Here is a 17,159-nt window from a genome sequence, read left to right as displayed (position 1 = left end):
AAAGTTCAGTTGCAACTTTAAATAGTTTTGGGAAGAAAAGCAAGAGTGGGCTGTTCTGGCTCCTTGTGCTGTGCACCAAATGCAGGGTGTTGTCACATGTCATTTTTCAGTTTTGAGGGTGTTCTGTGGTCTCTGCCAGATACAGAAAGTCAGAGCTGGTGTCTGCTTGCTCAGTGTTTGTATCCTTGGTCTCTGAAGTGCACGAGCTGGGGCAGTTCAGGTAGGAATGTTCCAGAGCAGTGGCTCATACTAGGCATCACTAACACGTTTATGTGCAGGAGAAGGACTGTTGGTGTGAGTAGTTTTGTATGTAACGGGAGAAATTCAGCTGAGTGGAAGTTAATCACTGCGTGCTGCTTGTGGATCAGCTCTGCACAAACTGCAGCTAAATTCGGGTAACAGAACTGGAATAAATACACATTTCTTCATGTGTTCTGCTGCTGTGCAAATTAGAGGTTGTTTTACTATTTCCCTCTGACTTGCTGTCCTAACCTGTATCTCTCAGTGCTGAATTCAGGCTGTTTGCCATCTGTGTGCCTTTGTGTTGCTTTTAAAAGGGACACTGTTGTGGGGGGGTGTTTGTGTGATCGGGATCTTGTTCTGTTGGTTCTCTCGCTCCCAAGAGTGCACACAGCTCGTTGATCAGTCCCTTAGTACAGGTTAAATGTCCTTTTTTAAAATACTGGGGTGAGAGCTGAAACCCTGAAGTTTGTTGGGCAGTTGTTCAGCCACGGCAGTGTTTTGTGGTGCCACACGAATGGGCAGGCTCTGGGTTATGCTCAGCCAAATCCTGGCTCTCCCAAGGGTGGTGGTGGCTCTCCAGGACTGTGCAGCTGCCACACACCATCACAGCGCTCTGTCTGCCTGCCAGGGGCTTTGCCACTCCTCCTGGTCCAGGCTGCTGGGCCACCATCCTTGTTCCTCACCCTGATGTGCCAGGGGAAGCTCAGCTGGGTGCCAGGGGAAGCTGGGGAGCAGTGGGGATCCCTGCTCGGTGCTGCTCTGGGAGCCAGGGTCTTGCGCTCAGTTCTGTTTCACTGTAGGATGAGTAATATTGATATTGATTAAAAGTTAATTAAAAATAGGCTTGTGCATCAGTGCATTCTGAAAGCAGGACTTCAGATGGGTCTTGTGCTTTTTGTGCCAAGCTGTTGTTGTATAAAAGAAAATACCTTGAATAACTTGTACTGAAGGCTCCTATACAAGATCTGTAGCAGGGGTGGGAAGGTGTGTTGTGTGTTCTCTGGCTGCTGTCACACAGCACTTGGTGCTGCTGGGCCAGGGCCATGTCCTCTTGGAATTTCTGCCCTTTGGTGTGTTTTTGGGTTTTATTTACTATTGGGGTTTTTAATATGTATCTGTTTTGGAAAATGCTTTGTATGTGGTGATACAGAGTATCCTTTTAAAAAATGTTTTTCTGGAAGAAAAAGACCTTGAGGAGTCTAAAGTTTTCTGAGGTTTTGGTGAGAGCAGCTCTGCATGCTGGGAGGTATTCTAGGTTGTGCGTGGCAGCCTTTGGGCAGCTGTACTTAGAGCTTTCTCTGTCACTTTCCATGACTGTAGTTTTAACAGAAGCAAAATAATAAGCAAAATAATTCCTGGCTTAATATCTTTGTACTTTTTTTTTCCTCTTCTGCTTAAGGAAGTAATAATACTAAACTCATAATAATGCTCTTGGACTTTCCTTCTTCCTTCTAGATCTGAACCACAGTGGTCTAGGATCCCATTATGAAAATTCTCACTGGGGACCAGTCTCTTCAAATAGTGACTCCAGCACAAACTGGGATAAAGTTATCGTAGACGGCTCTGACAAAGAAGCATGGCCATCAATCACTGGCAGTGACCCAGAGCTGACTTCAGAATGTATGGACACTGACTCTGCCTCCAGCTCTGGGTCGGAGCGGAACCTCGTGATCATGGCTTCAGGGAGCACGGCAGGAGAGGGCGACGGCATTCGCAACGGCCTCGGGCACGGGGCTCAGAATAAGTTTGTGGTTGGTAGCAACAGCAATAATGTGGGCAATGGAAGTATTAATGGGCCCTGGGGGTTATCCCACGGGTCCATAATAAGCACATGTCAAGTTTCTGTGGATGCTCCTGACAGCAAATCTGAAAGTAGCAACAATAGAATGAATGCTTGGGGCACCATAAGCTCTTCATCAAATGGAGGGTTAAATCCAAGCACTTTGAATTCAAATGGCAACCATGGTGCCTGGTCCGTGTTGGAGAACAGTGGACATGCCCTGAAAGGGTCCGTGGGGAGTGGGAGTCCCGGCACAAGCATTCAGTGCAGTACCATAGGTCAGATGGCCAACAGCCAGAGTATTAACTCGAAAGTGGGTGGCTCAGCCCACGGTTCCTGGGGAAGCCTTCAGGAAAGTTGTGATTCTGAAGTAAATGGTACAAGGAATGTTTCATTCAGTGGGCAACCTCAAAACCTTAACACTGAAATGAATGGACCAAATAACACTACTAACTTTATGACCTCTAGTTTACCAAACTCTGCTGGTTCGGTGCAGATGAACGAGCTGCCCAGCACTGCAGGGCCCGGGGCCTGGCGCGTGAGCACAATGAATCATTCTCAGATTCAGGCCTCTCCAGTGGCAAACGGCACTTCCATCTCTCACCTGAGCAACGGTGAGGCCAAAACTGGCGGCTCTTACGGTACTACCTGGGGTGCCTATGGTTCTAGTTACTCTGGAGACAAATGTCCAGGCCCAAACAGCCAAGCTAATGGTGACACTGTGAATGCAACTCTAATGCAGCCGGGCGGCAGCGGGCCTGGCAGCACTAACTTTCAAATCAACGGGAATAAAGGCGGAGGGGTGTGGGAGGCGGGGGCAGTCAGCTCCCAGAACGTGCCCTGGGGAAACGGGAGCGCTGCGAGCGCCGGCGGGAGCAGAAGAGGATGGGGCAGCCCCGCGCAAAGCGCCGGCGCCAACATTTCCAACGGGGAATGGAGCAAACTGCCCGGCAATCAGCATTCCAGCGAGGGCCTCAATGGAAACAGCAGGAAGTTTACAAATGGATGGAAGTCTACTGAGGAGGAGGAGCTCAGCAGCCAGAGTTCTGCTGCCTCCCAGATGGCTGAGCAGAGCAGCACGTGGGCCAAAACAGGTACGGGGGACAGCGAGGGGAGCTCGGAGAGCGCCGGGGGCCACGAGGACAGAGCAGCTACCGAGGGCCAGAACCGAGAGAGGAGGAAAGTTGACCAGCACACGTTACTCCAAAGCATAGTGAACAGAACTGACCTAGATCCGCGTGTCCTTTCCAACTCCGGGTGGGGACAGACTCCAATCAAACAGAACACTGCCTGGGATACCGAAACGTCGCCGAGGGGTGAAAGAAAAACTGACAATGGGACAGAGGCCTGGGGGGGCTCTGTGACACAGACTTCCAGCTCAGGGGGGTGTGTGGATAGACCTAGCCCTAATAATAACGATACCTCATCTGTATCGGGGTGGGGAGATCCAAAGTCTGCTACAAGGTGGGGAGACTCCAAAGGGTCAAACAGCCAAGGGGGGTGGGAAGAAGATTCTGCTGCTACAGTAATGGTCAAGAGCAATCAATCATGGGGAAGTGGCAAAGAAGAAAAGTCATCCTGGAATGACACATCGAAGATGAAGCAGGGATGGGGAGATGGACAGAAGGCCAGCCAGGGTTGGGCAGTGTCTGCTGGTGATAGCTGGGGTGAAAACTCTAGAAGTAACCACTGGGGTGAGGCGAAGAAATCCAGTTCTGGAGGCAGCAACAGCGACAGGTCTGTGTCTGGTTGGAACGAGCCAGGTAAATCAAATTCTGTTACTTGGGGAGGCAACAATGCAACCCCAAACAGCTCTTCAGGATGGGATGAGCCTGCAAAGTCTAATCAGAGCCAGGGCTGGGGAGACCCTCCGAAATCCAATCAGCCTCAAGTCTGGGGGGACTCGTCCAAGCCGATCAACTCTCCCGAGTGGAACAAACAAGATGTTGGCTCTTGGGGAGCCCCGTCTGCCACGAACAAGCCCCCGGGGTCTGGCTGGCTGGGGGGGCCGATGCCGGCCGCAGCCAAGGAGGAGGAGCCCACGGGCTGGGAGGAGCCGTCCCCCGAATCCATTCGCCGCAAGATGGAGATTGATGATGGAACTTCTGCTTGGGGTGATCCCAGCAAGTACAACTACAAAAATGTGAATATGTGGAATAAAAATGTCCCTAACAGTAGCAGCAGTTCAGACCAGCAAGCACAGGTACATCCGCAGCTACTGTCTTCAAGTGCCATGTCTAGCAAGGAGAGCAGTTCGGGTTCTGGTAAGCCTGGCTTTTACCCAGATTTGTGTTCTCTATTGACTATAAAGCTCTTTCTTAGTCTTGCTTCTTAGAACAATATTTTAGTTGCGAAGTGGAAAGGGCTAAGTGGCAATGAAGTACAGTTTCTGTTTGTTAAAGAAATGAACAGCATTGTCACAGAGCATTGATGTGTTTGTACAGATTGGGAGATCTGCTCTAGTTTTAAATAACTGCAGTAATAAGGGCTAAACAGCTCTGCTTGAGTTCTGGGGAGTGGGAACACAGGGAAAATACTTAAAATAGTGTCTGAAGATTGAAATACTTTCCTAAATGATTCTAAACCAGATAAAATTTTAATTTTGCCAATGAGCCTTCAAAAAAAAGAAGCCTGTTGAGCTTGTGCAGGACAGAATGAGGGGTGATGGGTTTATAAGGATTTGGTATCAGACTTTCTGGTCTTGTAGCTTCATGAGCAGTGAATAATGATTTTGGTGAGGAACTTGATGGGATATAGGAAATATTTTGTGCTGTGTCTCTTTTTAAGTGCCAGATGGGGTCAGTTACATGTAACGAGCAGCTCTTAGCTTCATAGCTTAGAAATTTGTATTATCAGAATGTAATTCTGTAAATACAAAATTTGTATTTTTGTGATTACTTTTATTAATGGAGCAGCTTGCACTTGTATCAATGACCCTCACACAAAACTAAAATATGTGCTCACGTGCTTTTTACTGTATGTTAAGCATATGGAAAAGGCAAAACACCTGAGTCTCTTTAGGTAGCTCTAAAACCCTGTTCAGAACGATGCCAATAACTGCCCCTGCTTTGCAAAGGTTGGGGAGAGCCTTCTGCTCCGGCCACCACTGTGGATAACGGGACAGCGGCGTGGGGCAAGCCCATGGACACTGGTACGAGCTGGGGAGAGCCTGTCAGCGATGCAGGAGGCACCTCTGGCTGGGGAAACGCTTCTCTTGGGCAGCAGCCTCCAAACAAGCCTGGTGAGTGCTCCCAGCCTGTTTGGGAAGGCTGGAATCCCTCTCTGGAAGCTTCGTGCTTTCCGGGGTCTTGGCCTTGCAGTAGGCATCGAGCTGTTTGGTGGAGCTGCTACTGGAATGTTCACTGCTGGGTTTTTTCCACCACCAGGGCCTAAATCTATGCAAGATAGTTGGTGTGGAGATGATATGCCATTGAGTGGCAGTCGTCAGACCAGCTGGGAGGAAGAGGAGGATGTGGAGATTGGAATGTGGAACAGCAGTTCCTCACAAGAAGCTAACCCCTCGTTAAACTGGCCACCCTACATGAAGAAAATGCCCACAAAGGTGAGGAGCAGCTCGGGGCAAGGCGTGCAGTCATTTCTGAAAGCTGAGTCAGAAGGGATTACTGTACTTACACATTGCACTTCAGTTTTCATTCTTAACGCGTGGTGATGTAATTAAAGTCGGATCTGAGTATCACAGGAATTCCTTTCTGTTTTTAAGGGAATGATGAAAGGTGGAAATAAGCAAGATGAAACATGGATCAATCCATTCATTAAGCAATTCACAAATCTCAGTTTTTCAGTAAGTATTTGTCTCTGTCTGGCTTTGCTGCCTTTGCACGGGGCTTGTTACAATGTGCAGACATTGAAATGCTCAATTGCCAAGTGTTCATTTTCATTGTGGTTTTCTTTTTACTTGTGTTTGTCTCCCCTGTCACCCATCCTTTTTCTGTGCATTCTCATTGCAAAAAGAGCTCTTTATTGATGAATAGTGGTTTTGTAACCACTACCCAGGTATTCATCCCATAGCCTGATGCTTTATTGCATTTACTAGGAGTTCTGGTGAGGGAACCTGTTCTTGACTAGACAGCAACTGAAGGGAGGAAATGCTTTAAAATGGCATCTGATTGTCTTGATTTTTCTTTCTTGCAGTTTTGAATTGTAATAGTGTGCAGGAATCTCTTTGTTTTATCTTAAAAATTAAATAACTGTGATTTATTTTATTACCTCAGAGAGAATCACCAGAAGAAACCATACAGAGCAATAAGATGGACATGTCTGGAGGTAAGAACAGTAGAACCGAGCTGGGCTTTATTGCTTTTTCTTCTATACTCTCTTTTACCTTATATCCTTCTGTAAATTACATTTTTGAAATGATATGTAGTGTGTATATAGCTATATACAGTTAAGCATATATTTCCCTAAAGAAAAGGAATGTCCTTGTAGAGAAGAGTATTTGTGTGTGTGAGTAATGCTGCACACAGAATCACCTGGTTGCTATAGGAATATTGGCCACGTATCAAACTAAGCTTATCCATATTTATATGTGTTAAACTGACATGAGAGGATGTTTTCAGGGTGTGGTGGGTTTGTTCCTTGTAATATAAATATCTTGATTGCCTTCCGGGCACCTCTGCTGAGTATAAACAGAAACATACCAGATCCCACACTGGCTCATTGGGCTCATTCTTGGAAACGTGTGTTCAGTTCTAAGAACTGAATTAATGCTGAACAGTTATTTTAGAAATGCTTAAACCTGAGTGTAAAATTACTTGGGAGCAGTTACAGTTTATTTGATTCCATTCACTGTTAGGATTTCTGTAGCAAATGAAAGATAATTCTTAATACATTAATTACAGTATACTGTAATTATAGAATGTTTAACTGAAACTAATTGCAGCATTGTAGTTTTTTGTGTAATTACTCTCTGTATTTTCACTTTGGGGCTCATAGTTTTTTGGGTAAAGGAATTGTTCTTTGGGTTTTAGATTTCAGTATTAATGGCAAGCCTGATATTTAAGTTATTGCAAGTTTAAACAATTATACATTCTTAATTTTAAGAACAAGCTGACAGTAATATCTGTGTGAAGCCTTGCAAAGTGTTGGTGGTGATTCCACACCTCAGTTGTGTGCAGGCATTGGTACAGGGGGTCTCCTCTCAAGGCTGGGGTGCTGTGTGTGCAGGACAGGCACAGCTGGGGTGCTGTGTGTGCAGGACAGGCACAGCTGGGGTGCTGTGTGTCAGGGCTGTGCACAGCTGGGGTGCTGTGTGTGCAGGACAGGCACAGCTGGGGTGCTGTGTGTCAGGGCTGTGCACAGCTGGGGTGCTGTGTGTCAGGGCTGTGCACAGCTGGGTGCTGTGTGTCAGGGCTGTGCACAGCTGGGTGTTGTGTGTGCAGGACAGGCACAGTTGGGGTGCTGTGTGTGCAGGACAGGCACAGCTGGGGTGCTGTGTGTCAGGGCTGTGCACAGCTGGGGTGCTGTGTGTCAGGGCTGTGCACAGCTGGGTGCTGTGTGTGCAGGACAGGCACAGCTGGGGTGCTGTGTGTCACAGCTGTGCACAGCTGGGGTGCTGTGTGTCAGGGCTGTGCACAGCTGGGTGTTGTGTGTGCAGGACAGGCACAGTTGGGGTGCTGTGTGTCAGGGCTGTGCACAGCTGGAGTGCTGTGTGTCAGGGCTGTGCACAGCTGGGTGCTGTGTGTGCAGGACAGGCACAGCTGGGGTGCTGTGTGTCACAGCTGTGCACAGCTGGGCTGCTGTGTGTCAGGGCTGTGCACAGCTGGGTTCTGTGTGTCAGGGCTGTCCTGCCCCAGGGCAGGCTCAGCTCAGCTCCCCAGCACGCTGGTGTTGGTGTGTCAGGGCTGGAGAGCCCAGAGTGAGCAGCCAGCTCTCTGTGCCCAGGGTTACTGCAGGACAAGAGGATGGAGATGGACAAGCACGGCCTGGGCGTGGGAGATTACAATCGTGTGGTTGGAAAAGGCCCCGGTTCTCGTCCCCAAATTCCCAAAGAGTCTTCCATGGATCGCGGTCCTTACTTCGATAAGGTCAGTCGGGTCTCTCTGGGGACACTGCTGAGCTCCCTGGCTGTGTCCTGAGCAGGGACCTGAGCCTCCTGAGCCTTCTGCAGGTGCTGCAGGGGGCTGAGGGCTGGCTGGTTAATCCATGCCGTAGATCTGTTCTTGTTAACTCACTGATGCACAGTACTAAGCACTCTCTGTAGCCCTTGGTGCCGATGACTAACCTGATCTCTTTTGTTTTCTGCCTATTTCCTGCTGGTGCTGGACTGTCCTGTGACTCTTCCCTTCTGCTCCTGCAATGGTTTCTCCCTTCTGCTTGCTTGCTGGCTGGTTGTTGCGCCTCGGTTTGTCTGTCCCATCAGGATGGCATTGTAGCAGACGAGTCCCAAAACATGCAGTTTATGTCCAATCAAAACATGAAGCTTCCCCCTTCAAATAATGCACTACCTAACCAAGCCCTGGGCTCCCTAGCAGGGCTGGGTATGCAAAGCTTGAATTCTGTTAGACAGGTAAGGCTGTGTGCATATCCTGGGCGTGTTACTTACTGCATTTAATGCCTTTTGATATAACGTTGTAACTGCTTGTGTAATTGATACGTGTTTAACTTGTGATTGAAATGTGTGGGGTGGGAGAAGCGGCAGGAGAGGTTTTCTGTCACTGACTGCCCATCCTTCCCCCAGAATGGCAATCCCAGTGTGTTTGGTGTTGGGAATATAGCAGCACAGCCCAGGAGCATGCAGCAGCCTCCAGCACAACCTCTTAATTCATCTCAGCCTAATCCACGTGCTCAAGTGCCTCCTCCATTACTATCCCCTCAGGTAAGGGATAGTAGAAACACAGACAACACTCTGTGTATGAACTATCCAAGTGCTGCTTCAGAAAATTGTTCCTTGTTTGCTGGTGTTGCTGATATTTATTCTGTAAATATTTGGGAGCGTATTTGGCTTGATGAAGCCAGGCATCTGTTGACCAGAGGTTATAGAATTCTGCATATTCTGGCCTGAGGAGAGCCGTTACAGTTGCCCTTGGCCCTGGTGTGTGTTGCAGGTTCCAGTATCATTACTGAAGTATGCACCAAACAGCGGTGGCCTGAGCCCACTCTTTGGCCCACAACAGGTAGCCATGTTGAATCAACTGTCCCAGTTAAACCAGCTTTCCCAGATCTCCCAGTTACAGGTGAGCTGGTGCTGGCTGTGGGCTGTGGCTGGTGGGGTGATGCTCTGTCCTGCTCTAACCCTGGCGTGTCTCGCAGCGGCTGCTGGCTCAGCAGCAGAAGGCGCAGCCCCAGAGGAGTGTGCCTTCAGGGGGTCGGCAGCAGCAGGAGCAGCAGGTAAAGAAACCTCCTCCCTCTCACCTCTCAGACTCTCCTGAGAGCTGCTTTTTGTCCTGAGCTGCATTTCTTGCTGTGACTCGCACTGAAGTGTGCAGGGGTGGTCGGAGTCAGAGCTTCAGAGGAGGGACTGGGTGCTGGGGTTTGGCCGTGCAGGATGCACAGGGTACAAAGGGGCATTTCATCCTCTCTCTCCAAACGTGGAAAAGCTTTTGCTCGCTGGTGTTGTAACTGCTCTGTTCTCTTCAAAGGGTCGATCTCTTAGTATGCAGCAACAGATGATGCAACAGTCCCGTCAGCTTGATCCAAACCTGTTAATGAAGCAGCAAACTCCACCCTCTCAACAGCAGTCACTCCATCAGCCCTCCATGAAATCCTTCCTCGAGAATGTCATGCCCCACACTACTCCTGAGCTGCAGAAAGGGCCCTCACCAATCAATGCATTCAGCAGCTTCCCTATAGGTGGGTGCCCTGCCGTCAGCCAGTGTTTGTGTGACACACAGCCCCACTTTCCCCCTTGCCTCCTCCTGGAAAATGACTGTAACCCTGTCAGTACTTCCCATTTTGGTGGAGTAGTAGTCCTGTGTGGGGTTACCCTTGCTCACTAAATAACTTTTCCCCAAGTACACTCATTCCCGGTGAGTGTCCCTGTCTCAGTGCAGAATTCTTCACAGTACTGAGGAATGACAGGCTCCTTTTAGTGCTCCTTTTGTCCCCTGGGTCCCCAGGGTGATACAAAGTCCTGATCCCTGGAGCTGAAGGACTTTAAGAAGTAGAATCTGTGCAAGGAATCCATTGATGTAGACACATTTATTGGGATTTCTGAAATGCTTTCAATGGCTCTATAATTGCAACGGTAGAACGGTCAGGTAGAACAGTCAGTTTGCCTGTTCGTGGTTTTGTCCAGCAAAGAAAGCTTTTGGCTTTGCATTTTTAAAGAATTGTTGTCTCAGTAGGCAAAATGTCTGAACATTTATAAATACAAACGTCTCCTGTTTCTTTCTCCCTACATTTTCAGGCTTCTGTCCAATTTCTACTTCAGAAATTCCAGGCTTGTATATTTTCTTCTTAATTTAGGTCCCTTTTTAATGCTATCTTACTAAAGCTGTTTACCATTTACCTCTGTTCCTTACCCCATTTCTTTCCTCCCCCTCATTTTTGCTTCTCTTTTATTCTAGTTGGGTCATTTCTGTTGGGCTGGTTGCATTCTCATTGGCCTCTGCAGGGCAGTTTGTTTCCTGGACGTGCAGCTGAGGTCCCTGTGCTTGCAGGCAGCGTGGCACTGGCCAGGACTGTGCCACCCTGGGGTGCCTTGTGGCCAGCCTCAGGGCCAGGCTGCTGCTTCAGAGCTGCTGGTGATGATTGGCATCAGTGTGCAGTTCTGCTTTCATTCAAAGGGCAAGGCATACAAAGGAAGTTTTTTAGCTGTGTTAGCCCTAAGGAAGGGCATATTTCACTTTCTCACCAAACTCTGCTGAGGGATTGCTCCTGCCCAGGTCAGGCTCCTTTGGGGTTCATTCCTTGAGCTGGAATTGTTGTATACTGCCCCACAGCTGCTCTCACATGGCTCATGGCCACGGCTCAGGAGCCTGCAGTATGTGTGAGGTTGCTTTGAGATCCCTCAGGAGTCTGGAATTGTTTGGGGTCCCTCTGCTCAGCACACAGAGCCACCCTCAGTCCTCAATAAAGGCTCAAGGGCAGGAAAAGCCTGTTGCTGGAATTTCTTCCCCAGTGAAGAATTGAGTGCAGAGGAGAGCTGGTGTCACCAAGCTCCCAGTGCAGCGTGGTGGTGTAGCTGTGTGAGAGGGAGCTCAGCTTGCCCAGCTGTCTCCTCAAACCCCAATCCTTGGGTTTGTTGTTTTCTCTGTGTTCCCGTAACAGTGTCAGGAGACCTAGCCAGGAGAGCAAGGAGGTTCTGCTTCCATTTCAGGGAAGGGATTTGTCAGGATTCACTAGATACTCGCCCAGAGCATCCTTTTCTCTCCCTGACCAGTCTGCAGTCACATCCCAGTTCATTACAGAATTAAGTATTTCTATTCATAAAAACAGCCTTTATAGTGAGTACAGCTGATATAACTAATAACTAGTGCTGAGTATACTATAACTAACAGTATAACTATATAATTAATATAAAGTCTTCCACAGTAGGATATGAAGAATTACTCCTGGGAAGAGTGTTTAAATTATGGACTATGTCCAGGGACTGGTGTCCATCACTCAGCCCATACATGTCCCAGAGAGAGCTGTGACAGAGCTGTGCCTGCTGGGGACTGGCACTGGCCTGGTCACAGATGTGCCCCTCTGCCAGCCTGGGGTCTTTCCAACCTTTCTCTCAGAGGTCTGGGCTCTGCAGCTTCTCCAGAGGTAGAAGGAAGGTTACTGTGGTGCAGAGTTACTGCTCTGACAACAGCAAAATGCCAGAGGGAGGTGTCAGAAACAGGATCAGCTGGACATGTCCTTTTTTTCTGTTTGAGCTATTGATAGTTATATTTCTTAAAACTCCATCCTGTTCCAGTCATTTTTCATGAGGCATTTCAAGAGGAGGCTTTTCTGGCATCAACTCTTGCCTATGCCTTTAAGAAAAACAAATAAAACCCCCTCAAAAAGTAAACCAGTTTCTTTATGGCTGTGAATGTGCCCTTAGGAGCAAGAGGAAGTCTTGTTCCCAGTGCTGAAGGAAGGTGTTTCTAGGAGACATTTGACAAGTTCCCTGTATGTCTCTGTTCTCAAGTTAAACTCTTGCAGTGGTTTGTTGTCCGAGAAGAAGTAAACAGATCTGAAGGGCTGGAAAGGTACCAGGTAGAGCTGTGAGTTCAGGATTCTTACAGACTTGGAAAGGGAGCAGGCATGCCAAGGTCAAAAATGTGGGCACGTTGTCCAAGCCCAGAAGAGCCTGGTTCTCCCAGGTATTTGAGTAGATTTGGGTTGGCATTGTCTTGATTCTCTGGGAGAAAAATCTCTGAAGGACAGACCACAGCTACAGCAGGTCAGGAGCAGTTCTGTTTGCCCCCTATTTTAGGTATTTACATTTTACTTTCTCTTAACTTCCTGATGTCTTCTTCCACTGACATCTTTGCATGAGGACGTGAGCTGAGAACTTGGGAGTGCTTTGCATTGCTCACCTTAGCTTCTGTGTGCAGAGAGTTCCCTGGTCTCAGTGCTAGAATGTTCCTCAGAAGCAGAGACTTGAAGCATGACATAACCATGGCAACGTGCTCTTCAGCGCTTCCTGGGGCAGCAGTGGCGAGGAGCAGGAGGAGAGGTTTGGTGTGTGTCTCACGAGCTGTGTGTGCTTTCAGGAATGAACTCAAACTTGAATGTAAACCTGGATATGAGCAGTATTAAAGAGCCACAGTCTCGGCTGAGGAAATGGACTACAGTCGACAGCATTTCTATGAACACATCCTTAGAGCAGAACTCCAGCAAACATGGTATGTGCAGCACCCCTGGGGCAGGCAGGCCAGCCTCTGGGGTCTCTGCAGCTTTGCAGGGTTTCTTGGGCTGGGTTATAACTCCTGGGCCAGTTTCTATGGTGCTGTGTGTGCCAGCTTGCTGCTTGTCTACCACAGCAGCCACAGCTTTGCTGACTGTGCTCACAGAATGATCTTGTGATGAGATTAGTAGAAACATTCTACAGAACTCATTTTTTAACCAGGCTTTTCTGTAACTGTGACTATTGCTACTAGCTTTACCTTAATCTCCAGTGGAATGCTTCGTATATTTTTGAGCCAAAAGCTTGGTTTTTCAAGTTTTCTCTCCCACCACCCTTCTGTACTAAGGTGATTTGGGGGATTTACCACATGCTGGGCATGGCTGGCATTTTTACTGGCAGGTTTTGGTTATGAATGTCTGTGTTTGCATTCCAAAATTGGGAAGAGCTTAGAAGGGCTAGACTTGGTACCATTGCTGTCCTTAGTTTTAGAGGAGGTTGCTTCGTGTTTCATTCCAGTAATCAAGATTCATATGACATTTCAGCTGTTTCAGTTGCTTGAAATCATCCAGTTAAAATTCGAGTCTATAGCCCAAGAATCTGTGTCTAAAGATAGTTATAAATGTCCCCAGTCTCCTGTTACTGTTCAGTCTCAGATTGTCAGGGTATTTTTAGGTGCATCAGCTGCTTTGCTGCTCTGAGCTGCCTCTGGTAGTGGCCATTCCCTGCAGCTGCCCTGCTGAACCCCTCCCACTGTTGCCACAGGCAGTGGTGGTGTTGCTTTACCTGCAGGTGATGTTTTCTGGCCAGAGCCAGGAATTTCTGTATCTCATGCAATCCCTGGTTCCCTCAGAACTGTAGCAGAACTGGCTTTGCTGTCTGGTAACTTTTAAACCATTCCTTTCTCTGTCTCCAGGGATTTTAATTTTTTTTTTCTTTTTTTTCTTTTTTTTTTTTTTTTTTGCCTCCCAAGAACAGGAATAGAATCTACAGAGCTTTGCAGTAGCTAAAGATCCTTCACAGGTTGTAGCTGTTTCTTTCATGAGCTCTGCCACCACAGAGCCCACTTAGTCAAATGGGTCCCACAGAATGCTCTTACCTCTGGAATTAGTACTCTCCTTGAGTTGAACACAGGTTACTTTGAATATATGTACTGTTTTAGTGAAGGGGTTTCATGGGGATCATTCATACAGTTTTCTCCTGAATTACTCAGACATATTTCATTTTGAGTTATACACTCCTGTATGATCTCCAGTATAACTTGGCATCACAGGAGGACAGTGTGCCGTATATATTTCATGAATGATTTACAAGGGCATGATTTTATATGTATTTATATAGGGATATAAAAACCAGCCATGAAAAATATTTGACTGCCTTTTTTGTTTTGTTTTGTTTTTTTGATCAGGTGCTATTTCAAGTGGTTTTAGGCTGGAAGATTCTCCGTTTGTTCCTTATGACTTCCTGAACAGCAGTAACTCCCCAGCCAGTCCTCCCGGCTCCATTGGGGACGGCTGGCCCCGTGCCAAATCGCCTAATGGCTCTAGCAGTGTTAATTGGCCCCCAGGTACAGCCCTGCCCTCCCTCCCTGCCCGGGCACCTGCTCCTGGGCCAGCAGCCAGTGCAGGAGGGCACCCGGGGTGTTCTCAGCAGATGGAAATGGAGAACGGCAGCTTTACTGTACAGAGAGGAGTGTGCCTGCCAGAGAAACCAGAAATTAAATTAATACAGTGATGGCTAAATCAAGTAAATTAAATGCTTAAAGGGTTTTGGGGTTTCAGTCATTAGGAGATGTATTGTTTAGACAGCTGTTTCCTTTTTAAAAATACAGTGAAAATAAGCTTCTTTCCTGCATCTGTATTCCTAGAGTTTCGCCCTGGTGAGCCATGGAAAGGTTATCCAAACATCGACCCCGAAACTGACCCTTACGTCACTCCTGGCAGTGTCATAAACAATCTCTCAATTAATACTGTGCGGGAAGTTGACCACCTCAGGGACAGGAACAGTGGTATGTGCAGCCTTCCCTCTGCTGTCGTGATGTTTGCTGCTTGCTCCCCTCCTGGTTTATCCCCTGTGTTTCCTCCTTGCTCCTCTCCTGGTTTATCCCCTCTGTTTCCTCCTTGCTCCTCTCCTGGTTTATCTCCTCTGTTTCCTCCTTGCTCCTCTCCTGGTTGTTCCCCTGTGTTTGCTCCTTGCTCCCCTCCTGGTTTATCCCCTATGTTTCCTCCTTGCTCCCCTCCTGGTTTATCCCCTGTGTTTCCTCCTTGCTCCTCTCCTGGTTGTTCCCCTGTGTTTCCTCCTTGCTCTCCTCCTGGTTTGTCCCTGGTGCTGTGGGTTTGGGGTGCGTTTGCTGCTTGCTCCCCTCCTGGTTTGTCCCTCGTGCTGTGGGTTTGGGGTGTGTTTGCTGCTTGCTCCCCTCCTGGTTTGTCCCTCGTGCTGTCTGCAGGGCTGGAGCCCATCCTTGGCCCGGCCCTGGTGCTGCTGCAGTGCAGGGCTGTCCCAGGAGTGTGGGCTGTGCTCTGATGTCAGCTGTGCACGCCCAGGGCTTTGGGAGCAGCGGAGCCTTGGCAGCCCGGCCGTGCAGGAATGCAGGGCTGTGCTCTCCTGCTGCCACCACGTGCCCGTGGCTGAGGAGGGGACCCAGGGTGCACGTCCCTCCCCTGTTCATCCTACTGCATTTGTGACAAGCTGTGCTGTGTCTGACTCTTCTCTTTCTTGCAGGGTCATCCTCATCTTTGAACACCACGCTGCCTTCAACTAGTGCCTGGTCATCCATTCGTGCCTCCAACTACAATGTTTCCCTCAGCAGTACAGCACAAAGCACTTCAGGTGATGTCTGCTTGTATTGTTGTGGTTCCTTCCCCTTCACACGCTCCAGGGGGATCCTAAATGTTAATAAAAGTAGTGCTGAGGTTTCATCAGCGTGGTAACTTCACTGATTTCAAAGCAGCAGTTTTGATTTTACCCTAATTTAGCAGCTTTTCTTTGCAGCAAGGCGGTGGCTGCAGCAACAGTGATTGTGGCTGTCTTTTGTGTCTTTTAGTAGCCAGAAACAGTGATTCCAAATCAACGTGGTCTCCTGGATCAGTCACTAACACCTCTCTGGCTCATGAGCTGTGGAAGGTCCCTTTGCCACCTAAAAGCATCACTGCTCCGTCCCGGCCACCTCCAGGGCTGACAGGCCAGAAACCACCCCTGTCCACTTGGGATAATTCCCTTCGTCTGGGTGGAGGATGGGGAAATTCTGATGCCAGATACACCCCTGGTAAGGATGTCCCTGTGTGCCTGGAGGGTTTGTGTCCATCTGCTGCGCCCCTGCCGTGCCGCGCTCTGTGCTGGGCAGGGCTGGGCAGGACGGGTGCCGGGTGTGGCACAGGGGCACGGGTGTTTGTTGTGTCCTCAGTGGAGCTGCCTCTGCCAGCGCTCTCCAAGCTGGACATCAGGGCAGCTGTGGTTAAACGTTGTTCACAGACGGGCTCATACTGTAATGAATTAGATCACGATAGCCCAGGGAGTCGTCAGACAGGCTGCAAAACTCTTCTGAGCTTGCAGCAGGCATCAGAGCAAATACATTTGTGTTTTTGCTTCCGTTCTGATTATCTGACAACAGTGTAGCTGCTTGTGCCCCTGCTCACATGAGCAAAACGCTTCCCAAAGTAAATAAATTGAGCGGTGCTGTACCACCCACAGTAACCTCTAAGGGTTTGAAGTCTGGAGGTTAGTGCTGCGTGAGTTTTATTATCAGTGAATGTTGGTGTCAGCTGCTCCACTCAACTGCCCGGTGCCAGTGTGGCAGGCACCAACTCCTGTTCTCCCTCCTTTAGGTTCGAGCTGGGGTGAGAGCAGCTCAGGGAGAATAACAAATTGGCTTGTTCTGAAAAACCTTACACCTCAGGTAAGGCTGGAGCACACAGGAGAGGGCTCTGGGCTGGGGTTGAGCTCTGGGCTCTGGGCAGGCTCAGGCTGGGCTCTGGGCAGGCTCAGCTCTGGGCAGGCTCAGGCTGGGCTTGGGCAGGCTCAGCTCTGGGCAGGCTTAGGCTGGGCTCTGGGCAGGCTCAGCTCTGGGCAGGCTCTGCTCACTCTGTGCCCGTGTTTCCCCAGATCGACGGCTCGACCCTGCGTACTCTGTGCATGCAGCACGGCCCACTAATAACATTCCACCTGAACCTCCCACATGGTAATGCTTTGGTCCGTTACAGTTCAAAAGAAGAGGTAGTGAAGGCACAAAAATCTCTGCACATGTAAGTGTTGTTCTTTTCTCACGCAGGTTTTAAAGAGCTTTATGTGTTTTCGTGGTGTTAAATGCTGCCAGTGTGCAGGGGAGGATTCTCAGAGCCCGCTGGACACGCAGGGGTTTGT

The 17,159-nt window shown here is 48.8% G+C and overlaps 1 protein-coding gene across 4 annotated transcripts in view; it reads left to right on the top strand.

The window, feature by feature from the left end:
* TNRC6A (trinucleotide repeat containing adaptor 6A) overlaps positions 1–17,159 on the top strand; it is a 42,207-nt gene that overhangs the window by 22,229 nt on the left and 2,819 nt on the right. For 2 of the 4 annotated variants that reach the window (XM_084216880.1, XM_084216879.1), the window contains 17 exons: positions 1,699–4,287; positions 5,100–5,264; positions 5,410–5,585; positions 5,745–5,825; positions 6,256–6,307; positions 7,925–8,067; positions 8,721–8,858; positions 9,088–9,216; positions 9,293–9,370; positions 9,622–9,832; positions 12,670–12,801; positions 14,209–14,367; positions 14,668–14,808; positions 15,522–15,629; positions 15,844–16,065; positions 16,625–16,695; positions 16,902–17,041. In XM_084216880.1, the coding sequence (XP_084073006.1) occupies positions 1,699–4,287; positions 5,100–5,264; positions 5,410–5,585; positions 5,745–5,825; positions 6,256–6,307; positions 7,925–8,067; positions 8,721–8,858; positions 9,088–9,216; positions 9,293–9,370; positions 9,622–9,832; positions 12,670–12,801; positions 14,209–14,367; positions 14,668–14,808; positions 15,522–15,629; positions 15,844–16,065; positions 16,625–16,695; positions 16,902–17,041 (4,735 nt within the window). Of the gene's footprint in view, positions 1–1,698; positions 4,288–5,099; positions 5,265–5,409; positions 5,586–5,744; positions 5,826–6,255; positions 6,308–7,924; positions 8,068–8,402; positions 8,550–8,720; positions 8,859–9,087; positions 9,217–9,292; positions 9,371–9,621; positions 9,833–12,669; positions 12,802–14,208; positions 14,368–14,667; positions 14,809–15,521; positions 15,630–15,843; positions 16,066–16,624; positions 16,696–16,901; positions 17,042–17,159 lie in introns of all 4 variants that reach the window. The other 2 variants (XM_084216882.1, XM_084216881.1) reach the window with 2 other exon arrangements.

The sequence above is a fragment of the Fringilla coelebs genome (genome assembly GCF_963513975.1).
Source record: "Fringilla coelebs genome assembly, chromosome: 16".
Classification (NCBI taxonomy): domain Eukaryota; kingdom Metazoa; phylum Chordata; class Aves; order Passeriformes; family Fringillidae; genus Fringilla; species Fringilla coelebs.
This window is presented reverse-complemented; position numbering and strand designations above follow the sequence as displayed.